This window comes from Cebidichthys violaceus, unplaced genomic scaffold, assembly GCF_023349555.1.
Source record: "Cebidichthys violaceus isolate CVI_PGR_0920_01 unplaced genomic scaffold, fCebVio1.0.p SCAF_24, whole genome shotgun sequence".
Classification (NCBI taxonomy): Eukaryota; Metazoa; Chordata; class Actinopteri; order Perciformes; family Stichaeidae; genus Cebidichthys; species Cebidichthys violaceus.
The window spans coordinates 239,114-251,498 of NW_027176417.1; the positions used below are offsets into that span (position 1 = coordinate 239,114).

The 12,385-nt window shown below is 46.0% G+C and overlaps 2 protein-coding genes across 2 annotated transcripts; both read right to left on the minus strand.

Moving 5' to 3' along the window:
- Positions 1-518: 518 nt before the first annotated feature.
- On the minus strand, positions 519-4,479 carry LOC137878883 (2-oxoglutarate receptor 1). The gene is made up of 2 exons (XM_068719354.1): positions 3,466-4,479; positions 519-2,555 (listed from the first exon to the last, which is right to left on the minus strand). The coding sequence occupies exon 2, from the start codon at positions 2,551-2,553 to the stop codon at positions 1,567-1,569; it is 987 nt and encodes a 328-aa protein (XP_068575455.1). The 5' UTR covers positions 2,554-2,555; positions 3,466-4,479; the 3' UTR covers positions 519-1,566.
- A 99-nt stretch (positions 4,480-4,578) lies between these two features.
- Positions 4,579-10,196, minus strand: LOC137878881 (kelch-like protein 41b). Its single transcript, XM_068719352.1, has 6 exons — positions 8,875-10,196; positions 8,324-8,481; positions 7,898-8,005; positions 6,263-6,448; positions 5,257-5,403; positions 4,579-5,034 (listed from the first exon to the last, which is right to left on the minus strand). Exons 1-6 carry the CDS (start codon positions 9,979-9,981, stop codon positions 4,923-4,925), a joined length of 1,818 nt encoding a protein of 605 aa, XP_068575453.1. The 5' UTR covers positions 9,982-10,196; the 3' UTR covers positions 4,579-4,922.
- Positions 10,197-12,385: the final 2,189 nt, after the last annotated feature.

The following is a 12,385-nucleotide window of genomic DNA, read 5'->3' on the forward strand; positions in this document are numbered from 1 at the left end:
TACCGACCGTCTTGAATTGAACCATAAAGCGGGTAATGAGACAGAGCGACATATGGTCCCCAGGATGGAGCGGTTTGCAGGAAGTGACACCCTCCTCTATATGCGGACGACAGGGAGAGTTTGAGTTACACGAAGATTCTTTTGTGCAACGTTTTTTTTTTTTTAGATTCCAACCCTTTTCGGTTCTTCCGTCGCCAGCCCTCACAGGCCGCAGCGCGCCTCGTTAGCTCGTGGGGAAGGTGAGAGCATCTGCAGGAGAGGAGAGCTCAGACGCAACCTCGGAGTCTTTCACAGATCAGCGGCTGCGGGAGGTGTCGGGCTGTAAAATCCGGGTTTATCACACTGTTGGGGGGGGGGGGGGGGGGGGGGGGGGGACCAACGCAGTGAACCGTGATGATGGATGTTTCGTTTTTAAATTGCCATCCATTTCTAAAGGAGAAAAAAGTGAAATGATGAATTGAGATAAAGTGACCTTTCTTCAGAAACAAGTTGAAACATGTACATCAGATGATCCCAGAATCCTTTGCGCAAAGTATTTTCTACACAATGGCGTATTAAGGCCGTAATGAAGAAATAAAGAAAATAAGGAACAGCCATGGACACAGAGGCAGTGGGGTAATGTTCAGGGGGAAAACTCAGACTATCAGAGATTAAAGTCGTAAATTTACCCAAAAAAAATGTGATGGAAAAGAAACTGAAATTTTTTTTTTTTTTTTTGGTCAAGTAACCAGATTGCTTCACTTTGCAAAGTTGGACAGACACCACCAGTAAACAGGGAGTGCCACACGCCTCGCCGTGGAGGTGCAACATTAAGTTGCATTACGTCGTATAGTGCGTTGTCGTTCCTGACGCACAAAAGTACGTTGTTTTTTTTCTTGTCAATTTACAACTTCAATATCAGAGAACATTGAAGCTTTTCTCGTAAATTTACGACTTTGCGTTTCTTCTCGGAATATCACTCCCTTCAATGGCCCTAATATATCCAAGTGTTATAGGATCATCAATACAACTCCGTAACAAATACAGAGGGAACATCAACTCTATACGAGACAGAATGACGTCAAGCTAACGCTAGGCTAAAATGAGCTCCCTGCGAGTCTTTACAGGTCTCCACTTCTCAACATCCATTTTATTTTAGCACGCCAATCATGGAGTAAAAAAGGGTGGTGTAGTACACTAACAAATCGATTGTAGTTTAATTATAAAAATGCTCGGTGTAAAGCACAAAGCAGGTGTAATATACAACATGTAAAACGGTACAACCTTGTTTTCTGTTTCAATAAAAAAATACACAGGAAAAGTGAAAAGAGCTCAGGAATGCAAACCCGTGTCCTGGTGTAGGACTACAAATAGAAACCTTCTATAACCAAGACTGTATTCGTACATTGTTAGTCAGGTAAATTATTCTTGGGCGTAGACAAAGGTCTCTGTCAACTTTAACTTTGAGTCACTTCTATTTACATGTCTGTGGTTGGCACATAAAGCCATTTATTGTCTCTGGGAAGTACACAATGAAGAAACCACGGCTTTTCACGCAGCGTTCCCGACATTGTGGACAGTCGCCGGTCATGCGGGAGGCGTGCGGCGGGCTGCCTTGCTGATGACGGCCACGTGGGTCAGCGACTTGGCCTTGGTGAGCCTGCAGTCCCAGTGCAAAGTGCTGAGGAAGGCCCTCCTGAACTTATCCCCTGAGAGAGTGTACAAAGCCAGGTTGAAAAACGTGTTGAGTCCCGCCAGAGGCCTGGAGATGACGTACGCCGCATGCACGCCGCGGCCCAGCGAGCACGCCGTGTGCTCCGCGTTCCTTCGGGTTTCGATCCGCAACACGCGCAAGACGTGATACGGCAGGAAGCACACCACGAACACCACCAGGATCAGCACGGTCACGCGGCGCGCTCGCACCCGACACGGGCTGCTCGTGTAGGGCCCCGTCGCCAGCTGTTTCACGATGCCGATGTAACACAGGAACACCACCGCGAGAGGGAGGAAGAATCCCAGCGCAGTGAGCAGCCAGCCGTACCACCGCACGTCGTCGACGGGTACGGTGCTGGCAAAGTCCAAGCAGTGGGTCTCGTTGCCGCTCTTCTCCAGGGATATCAACGACAACATGGGCGCGATTTCGGCAGCGGCGATGAACCAGACGGCGGCGCACGCGACGATGCCCCAAAACTTCTGCTGCACCTGCGCCGCCCTCAGGGGGTTCATCACCACCACGTAGCGGAAAACCGCGAGACACGTCAGGAAGAGGACGCTTCCGTACAGGTTGAAGTGAAACCCGAAGCGCACAAAGCGGCACATGAAGTCGCCGAGCGTCCAGCGCCCGGTGCTGTAGTAGTGGACCAGGAAGGGCATGCTGAGGACGTAGAGGAGGTCGGTCAGCGCCAGGTTGACCATGATGATGCTGCTGCTCCTCCAGGGGCGCAGCTTCGTCACGTAAATGCAGATGGAGGTCACGTTGCCCACCAGGCCCACGGCGAAGATGGTGGCGTAGGAGACGGGCAGGAAATAGCGCGTCATCAGTCGGTCCACGTCGGTGCAGTTGCTGTGTTCCATTGCTGTTGAGTATGAAAAGCAATTTTACAAACCACATGAAAAAAAAGATATGCTCAAAAAGGGGGTGTGACTCTATGATAGCTTAGCAACATTTCCGCAGATTAGCCAGCGCTGTCAGACCAGTCGTGTGACGTTTTCACAAATCACAAGTCTGTGGAATAGAAAATGCGTCAATTTGATCAATAATGAATTAACAGAGGCATTATGGTCAATTGTTGTGTTACAACTTAGTCAGGTGGTAATTATCCGAGGGTTGGAATCTACGCGTGACACCTTCCACGTAAAATAAAGTGATTCGATTAATCGTTCATGTAAAAATATTGATCGGTGCAGCTTTAATGTCATATACAAATGTCACATTTCTATTTCCAATTCCCAATTCTGGTGAATAAATACACATTTTATGTTGTTGGCTGACGGAAAAAATAGACTACGATAAAGTCATCATTTCCTTTTCCCTCGGCGATTGGTAATTACTGCTCGAGGAAGGAAGGCGAGAGAGCGGCGGCGTAAACCCAGAGGCGAGCAGACCGGGAGAGAAACAAACACTCGAGCAAACTCAGTGAGGAAGGAAGCAAACAAAAACCTCCTTTCCCTCAACAAACAGTCTGGTTTGTGAATAAAGCCTCTCGGGACACACGACAGCACCGGCATCCCGGTTGGATGGCAGCTTCCCGCGATGCTGTCAGTGCAATCTGCTCTCATTATAGACGCGAGGAGATGTGAGAGGTGTCATTGCCACATCGCATGTCGAGTCAGATTTCATGAGGACTTCACTTGTCCTCATTAAAACGATCACATTTTGTTGGAAAACACAAACTCCATCCCAAAGCTCATATGAGGAGTGTTGAAGAGAGAGGCTGAGTTATAAAGGCATAGTTTATCAAATAAAAAAGGTATTTTTCTACTCACTTTGAGCTCCTCATCAGCGCTCACTCCAAGCCCTCAGTCTCTTATCTCTGTTTTCACAACCATCCCTCCGTCACTCCTCCTCCCACTCTCTCTCTCTCTCGTCTTCCCCTTCCAGTCTTCCACACCCAGGTGGGTGGGGGGGGGGGGGGAACTCCAGCATAGTTTAGTCTGAAAGGCCGCTGTTGTGTGCTTCACCTTCAGCCACGTGCACCGTAGCTTCCTGCTGATAAAGCTCAAGGTTCGCTGTATTGACACGGATCAGGTTTCGGGTGATTTTTGCAGAGGGGGGAAGAAAAAAAAAAAGGGGGAAGGAGAGTCTTTCCTCTATTGATGATTTAAAACTCTACAGTTCAACTTTTGTTCAGAAAAATAAACCCAGGCGTTGTTGTAGAAGTTGGTGTTTCTTCACACAGGCATGACATCACCTCTGTGTCAATGTAGAGCTAAATCTAACACAGATACAATGGTTTCTGATTAATGAATGCGGTGGAAATTTATTGCATTTTTTTATCAACCATTAACTATGGAAGCCCACAAAATGCATATATGGAAATGAGATTAAACTAAATGAAATCACATACATTGTTTTCTTTTCATCTTAAGAATATTTAGCCTTTTGTAGTTGTTTCACAATTTAAAAAAAAAATCTTAATTTACCATATATCCATACTTACATTATATAACCCTAATTATTCACATCAGTGTAAATGAGTGTAATGGAATCATTTACACGTCTCTTTCGCAGCTGCAGGTTAAATGTGGCGTAAACTCCTCCATCTCCTGCGTCACCATCCCGTTACCGTGAGTGTAAGAACACCGTGAGCGTGTGTTGTACTGCGTAGGCATACCTCAACTTTTCCAGGTCTCCACTTCTTGAACTTGACCCGCAGTCGCCCACTGTCATGCTGACGCACGCGTGGAAGATCATTATTCTGCGTTTAAGTGTTAATGCTTACCTGCTATTAACCCAGCTCCATTTCCTTGTTTACCTGAAAGTACAAAGAAGTCGACAAATATACATCTCCTCCGCCTCGGCTGCCCTCGACGTGTCGATACAGTCTCTGTAATGTCTCTTTTCTGTAGATCACACAAAGTCGGGAACAGTAAAAGAAGCAGAAGTTTACAAATGTTTATTTTACAAAAGAAAAAGAAAATGCTAGAAATGGTGTAAACAGCTTTATAGATCAATCTAAATTGTGTTGTTTTTTTTTCTTTAACACTGTGGGGATGGTGCAGTCTTTGAAGCAGCAGCGGGAGCGAGTGGTTATAGTACAGATAGAAATCATCTGAGTTCAGAGAAAAATTTATGTCAAAGATCAACTCGACACACAGAAATGTGAGTGCCGAGGATGAGACGCCTCGGAGGCAGCTCGCTGGGGGATGAGGTGGGTGTCAGGAGGTGTTGATGGAGGGGGGGGGGGGGTTAAGAAAGAAAGAAAGAAAGAACATGGTTCTGTCTACAGTTTGGGCATCCTGGCAGCGTTGAGGCGCATGGACACACAGGAGGAGCCGGCAGCGTAACGCATCTCCCTCAGCATCCCACTCCACTGCTTCTTGTCGTCCTCGTACCTGACGAGACCGAGAGGACAGTCAGCTCTCAAAGCAAACACAGTGGGTACCGCAAACACAGTGGGTACCACAAACACAGTGGTACCGCAAACACCGTGGGTACCGCAAACACAGTGGGTACCGCAAACACCGTGGGTACCGCAAACACCGTGGGTACCGCAAACACAGTGGTACCCAAAAGATGTAAAAAAGCCTGTGGCCCCATAACTTGAGAAGACTTACTGCCAGACGTCGGTGACCTCCGTGGGGGCCACCTCCTTGTTCTCCGCCTGAACCATCGCGAAGCCGCCCACGGCGTACAGCGAGCCGCCGTTGCTCAACAGGTTGACGGAGCTCCTCTCCTGGGGAAACTCAGCGAAGGCCTCCCACCTGAGGAGATGCGACATTAGGAGAAGGTCAGGTGTAAGATGGAGCTCTCGCTTTAGATCTATTTTTTAACCAGCCTGAGATGTGGGATATGGAGGCCCAAAAAGTTCAATATTATACACATAAATAAGACGATATGAAATAAATAACTTGTAAAATATTTACAGGTAAATCAACTTTATTTCTTAATGGTGTTTTCTCTAATGTGACTTTTTATTGCATAATGTCATGTTTCACGTTAGCCAGCCAGCCTCTCGTAAGCTAGAAGGCTCAACGGCTGCTACCAAAATTAGCCTGTTAGCTCCTGTTAGCTACAACAATGTAGAAGTCATTCTGACTCAATAACCTGGAAGCTGCTGCTGTAAGTGAACACTCTAAGACTAAGCTCTGTTTTCATTTAACTTAACGAAGCTGTGCATGCTACCTACCTAGCCTGTTGGTAGCTCTGCGGATTCAGCATCAAGTTGAAGAGTTAGCGCTAATGGCAGCAGCTAGCTGGTTAATTCAGAGTTAACGCAGTAGCCTTTTGATTCTAATTTACTTTTTTTTTCCGAGAAAGAAACTCCGATAAGATTAAAAAGAGTCTTTCTCTGTGGTCGCTAGAGTAAACAGGAGCTAGCTAGCTAGCTAGCTAGCTGGGAAGCTCGGCTATTTGAGTATCATTAGGGAAATGCTAATAGAAAATTTAAAACAGGCTTTTGAAAAAAAGAATAATTTAGAATAAAACAAATTCTATTATAACAGTTTATCTTGTAATATTGAACACCTTAGGGCTCCGTGGTATGCGGTCACAATGATGACGTCTACATGTGGTTGTTTGTGGAAACTTTTAACACAATTCAAAGTTCAACCGGAACCCTACTTGTTTGCCGCAAAGTCATAGGCTTCACATGAAGCGGTGAGGCCCTCCTCGTTCACTCCACCAGCCACCACGATGTTGCCGTTGTGGATGACGGACCCGAACATGGCTCTGGGCGTCTTCATGGCCGCCAGCTCCCTCCACTCTGACTGCTTGTGGTTGTATGCAAACATCTTGTTGAGGGCTTTGCTGTGGAGATGAAGGGAGGAATGTTGATGTATATTGCTTGAAAAAAGCACCTTCCTTCCACATGAATCATGAAAAAAAATACAAGGAATAGCAAATGAAGACTAAAGCGTATCACACAATTGGAAGTGAAGGGTCATTTGGAATAAATTGATTTGTTAATGTGATTAGCAAAGCGTTTGTTTTCCCCCCAAATGATTAAAGGCAGCGTTCCGGTAAATGATGATGAGAATGTCTTCTCGTGTTTTCATCATTCTTGCTGATTTCACTAATGGACTGACGATGTGTTTCAGCACGAAGCCTTCATCAGAGCATCACTGAGTTCACACAGCACCCAATCAACAGTCAGCAGGAATACAGTTACACCTGAGAAAAGGAGGAGACCCACAGAGATTCTGAGCTGAATAAGAAACGAAAACAAAATGAGTAAAACCTGATTAAATCAAAAATAAATTAAGGAGAATAAAGCAAATAGAGACAATTTACATTTCATTTAATTGAACCTTTTCCTGTAAAAGAGCCTGGTCACTATTAATCAACAGTTTGAAGGTAACACCCTAAAGTCTCTCTCCTAACTGCACATACACTGGGTGGTGTTTGGCATCTGACAACGTACTTTATAATGGGGCTGGATTAATTAAAGCAACACCATCTAATGTGGAACAATACTGGATGTACAGCAGTCAGAGGAAATATACTATACTGCATCTACAAGAGGATCCATCTGGACACAACAGATAGTGCTTTGGATATAAATAGATGTGACACACACACATATATGTATATATATATATAGACACAATGTATATGTAGTCCCAACTGGAGACAATTTGGTTGGCAGGTAAGGATGAGATATTAAATCTCAATTTATGATAAGAAATATAGTGCAGTTTGAGAAAGTGTGTCATTTGTCAGTGTATGGTTTGTCTACAGATGAGGATATGACAATGTGCTCCCTCTGCCCTCAGCCCCTATGGTGAATGTAGGTTTATATCCGTAAACTATTGTTTTATACTTCCTTCATTTACAAATGTATTTGTTTATACTTTGTTGTGAGTTCTGTGTTTTAACCGATGAAAAGTATATATTTTGCATTCAAGTTTCTGGGCCTTGTGGATTTTCCTTTTTTCCCATGCAGGTTGAACTGTTTCCCCACTATTTCTGAAATGCTTACACACTTTAGCTTATCATTAGGTGCCGTGTTGAATCCTGAGGTTTCAGGACTTGTTTTGTTCATGTATCACTCATGTTAGTAATGTTCAGACCCTTTAATATCACTGCAGAGATGCACAGGATCAGTATCTTCTGGCAGTGTAATTGTAATTGTATGACGTACCGTGCAGCTCTGCAGTCCGGCAGAATGACAGACCACAAACAGCTGCTGCTCACGGCGTAAGGTCACACACACACACACACACACACACACACACACACACACACACATTTACTGACTTGTCATCCGTCTTTCCTCCGATGCAGTAGACCACTCCTTTGTGGGAGACCACGGCGTGGCCGTGGATCTTCAGAGGAAGCTTTTTGGTCTCACTCCACCTGATCTTCCTGAAGAATTGATATTCAAGAAGTAGTTTTAAATGATGTTCTCCAAGAAGAATTCAAAATATATGCTTATTATTGATACACGTGGGGTGTTGGTAGAGCCAAATCCATCTGGATTTGTGATAAATATAAATGCAGTTAAACATCCTAACTAAGAGGGTGAGATCACATCATGAATATTTAAAAATCACACATATATATTTATAAAATCTTCAAAGTAAGCGATAGTTAATTTCCTGCAGTTAATTATCACATCATAATTGTATGAAAGGTGAGAGACAGAGTGAGAAGTAAAGACGGAGGGAGGGAGAAGCCACTAACTCGACGTCGTAGCACATCACGGTGTCCAGAGACTCGTTGGTCTGGAGGTCTTTTCCCGCCACGGCGAACAGCAGGTTCTCGCTCTCGCCGATGCTGAAGAGGCATCGGGGGGAAGGCATGGGCGGCAGGGCGACCCACTCGGATGTGAGTGGATCCAACTGTGAAGAAAAAAAGTACATTAAAACACTTGCATTATCTCCTCACAGACTTCTAACACACCAAACGCTGTTTTATTAACAATAGTTGGACATATTTGGAGATTTCTTTTTGTTTTCTTGGTGAGAAGATTAATTCCACCTTCATGTCTGTACTATAAATATAAAAGCTAGCCAGCAGGCGCTTAGCTTATCAATCTAGATAGTTTTGTTGCGAGTTGCCGAGTGTCGGCCGTAGAGATGTCTGCCTTCGCTCTAACATAATGAGACTATCTGGCACTCGGCTTGTTTCTCACCACAGCTAAGAGGAAAAAGGCCCTTTAACACGAATATTTCCCAAACTAATAAACTATTTCTTTACGTAATAGTTGTTGCAATGAAGGGAGCGATAGTTACCAGGTAGAAGTAACATTGCAGGGGCACATCTTTGTTGTCCTCGTCCACAAACAGTCCTCCGATGAGGTAGAGCTGGTTCCTCTGTGACGCCAGGCTGACGTGGTTACGCGGCACCTGCTCCGACATGGCCGCCAGGAAGCACTCGTTCTCGCTGACATCGTACGCCACTGCCGCCGTGTCGTTGATCATGACGATGAACTCACGCATGTACATGCCGTGTCTGCGGCTGTCATTCAGGAAGCCGGGGAATAGGCCGTCCTCCTCGCCTCCCTCCTCGCCTGCCCCCTCCTCCCCCTCCTTCTTCTTGGGCGTCTCCGGAAGCTTCCCCTTGAAGGCATCCCTGACGACCTGGATCGTCTTCTGGAGCTCCGGGTCGGCCTTGATGATCTCGTCGGTCTCCACTTTATCCTTGAAGTACTTCTCCGGCAGCAAGCGGAAGCGGACGCAGTTGAACGCATCCTTCAGGACCTTGACGCGCTCCTTGTCGTGGCGGACCCAGGCCATGACCGCCTCGAACACCAGCTCCTCCTTCTCCACGTTCAGCGAGTCTCCGCCGATGACGGCGAACAGTTCATGGGCGGCGAGCTGGAGGAACTCCTCGTTTTGGTAGAGGAGTTCGAAGCGGTCGGCGATGTAGTTGCGCGCCGCCACAGCGAGCCTGGGACAGCTGATCACCAGGCCCATCCTGAAAATGGCCAAGCAGTTGTCCAAGGACAACTTCTTCTGAAGGTAGTTGACACACACCGTAAACACAGAGGGGATCTGGAATCTGTTCGCCACAGCAATTATATCCTGGACGTTGTCATCGGTGAGGTCAATCTCGGCCGAGTAGAGGTACTGGACGATCATGTCCAGGACGGAAGGGTTGACATCCTCCAGGACCACCTCCTTGGTGTTCTCCACCTCCTTCCCGTCCTCGGTGAAGAAGATCTCCCTGAAGTAAGGGCTGCAGGCGGCCATGATCAGCCGGTGGCAGGGGAAGCTGCGGTCGCCCACCTTGAGGGTGCAGTCCACAAACTTGTTCTCATTCAGCAGCTCCTTCAGCCCGTCCTGAAGCAGGGTGCTCTGGAACAGGCGCAACTCCTCCTTGATGGCGTTGGGGTCCATGGCGTGTCGCGAGTGGAAACGGCGGGCGAACAAAAGGGGGGTCTGTGGAGAGAGGAAGGAGACGGGGCGGCCGCAGGTCCTTTTGGCAGTTGGTCCTGGCTGGAAAAGGCAGAGCAGAGAAAGGGTTCTCAGAGTGAAGACCCAGCAATTTAATCCCGTCCCCCCGTCTAAATATAGCTCCCTCTGCCCCCTGCCTGCTTCGGCTCCACTGGAATCCGACTGGGCCAAATCGCAGCGCAGGCCTCGGCTCGAGCAGCTGCTGTCACAGACTGAAAGAAGCAACTGGCCACTCAGGCCGGGGATGTGCCATCGTGAATCAGCCCCCAAAGTGTCAGGTGGCCGACGAGCAGCGGAGACAATGCTGTCAAAGCCCTCGAATAGCTCGTGCTCAAGCTGTACCTATGACAGGGAGAGATATTTAGAGCGGCCGCGGTCATGTTCAAAACTATGTGTACATAGATCCCTTTCCTTTATTCCTGGTTTTCATTCATTCATGTCTATTACAGCTAAATCAACGGATATAGTCTATTTTTTTCCTTATACTTTGTACGTCATACATGGTGACCAAGCAGCAACCGAGACCGTTAGTATCAATAATTCAAATTCTAGACAATTATAGTCACTTTTGTCACCACAGACAGGGCTGCAACTAACAACTACTTTTCTCTACTATCAGTGACATTCTGATTATTTTGTCAGAACCCAAAATACAATCTTTAAATGACTTTACTTTTGGTTCAACACCCAGAAGGTTCCATTCACCATCGCATAAGATGAAGAAAAGCAGCAAATACAACATTTGAATCAGCATCAGGTATATTTTCATAATGGATTAATCATTTGTATCTAAATAATTCTCCAGATTCTACAAAAGTAACTAAAATCCACACGTTCTGATTGTTGAAGTCCAGTTAACATTTTGTTTGCAGGTGTTTTTTTTTTAAAAAAATGATTTGTTGGTATTTTTAAGCTTTCCTTCAGCGCTTCAGTTTTTTCCGCAGCTGAATCTTTTGCTACAATTCCTCAAAGGACCCGACAAAATCAATACAAAACAGTCCCTTACGTTGTCGTGTCTTATCACAGCGTGCCGTTATTTAAGTGAGACTGAAGAGCACAAAAACATCGAGCTAAAAATGGACCAGAAAAGTTTGGGTGCAGCAGCTGTGCGCAGAAACAGGTGAAGCTGCACATACAGGCACTGCTGTGCACCAATCAGCACGCTTCTCCCTTTTCCCTGTGGGTTGTGTTATAGACCAGCTGGTTGTGTGACAGTGTGACAGTGTGAGAGAGTGCTGCTCTGCAGTTAAACCTTTTAAAACACACCTCAATCAGTCCATTTATGAAAATGTTTCCTCAGTTTTTCTCTCTTAAATGGTGTCTCAGTCACACATTTTAGAACTAAATGTTTTTTCAAAAAGGCCATTACTGATGTGTGTGGATCAATAAGCTCTTGTATTGTTAAGTCTGTATTTGTGTGGCCTGGTAAAGTGTGAGGAGTGTGTAGAGTTAGGTAACGTTTCTCCTGTGGGCAGCACTAAAGATAGATCAGACTACTTGTCGAGGAGCGTCTAACATGTCATTTAGGCAGAAGGGGAGAGCAGATTTCTGCCTAAGAAAACTTCCCCAAAGCCACTGCAGATTACAGAGTAACTGCACACTTAGCTTAAAGAAATGATGCTGTGATTAAACACATCAATGCTAGTGTCAATAATTACATTTCTTACCAAAGATTGTTTTATAAAATCGGCATTTCACGGTTGAAAAGGCCTCAAAACGCCGTCGACTGTTTTAAATCAGCCTTAATCATCAAAGTTGATAAGAGTTGAACCGTAAGAGACTAACCTACGTCACGGAATAAAAGAATGTTAAATGCTTCTACTCAGACCCTCCTCACATCCAGCCACATCTTCTTTCAATGGGCTATAAATGAAGCCATCAGCACATTAAAACGTCCGGTGAATCAGTGTTACTGACTGATCTGGAGACAGCAATGTGCTCTCCACTGTGAAACAACGCGTGTGGAGACGAAACATTCATTATTCACATTTTTTTTTTTTTAGTGGCTGGCTAGTTAGCTGGCTAACGTTAGCTTGCTTATCGCACCGTGTTTTCATGCTAACGTGACACAGGTAAATAAAATGAGCGGAGCAACGGGCTGCTGGCGAGCGCGTGATGTCCAGGAGGAGAGCGGGCGGCCTCTCCGGAGACGCTGCGGTCCTCGCTGGCTGAATTCGAGCCGCGGCGGTCCGTCTGGCTGGACGCTCGCTCTCCTCCTGGTCTAAGTGAAGTAACGCTACGTCGAGGCTTTTGTCTTACGGTTTCGTCTCCCAGCCCCTCGCTCACCTTTGTTGCAATTTTCTAAACGATGTAGTGGGTGGACTGAAGTTGCACTAATAAAGCAGAT

Coding starts and splice junctions, on each gene's coding strand:
- LOC137878883 (XM_068719354.1), bottom strand. CDS start 2,553: ATGGAACACAGCAACTGCACCGACGTGGACCGACTGATGACGCGCTAT.
- LOC137878881 (XM_068719352.1), bottom strand. CDS start 9,981: ATGGACCCCAACGCCATCAAGGAGGAGTTGCGCCTGTTCCAGAGCACC. Junction 8,482..8,874: donor TGCAATGTTACTTCTACCTG/GTAACTATCGCT, acceptor TTTTCTTCACAG/TTGGATCCACTCACATCCGA. Junction 6,449..7,897: donor GGAGGAAAGACGGATGACAA/GTCAGTAAATGT, acceptor TCATCTCCACAG/CAAAGCCCTCAACAAGATGT.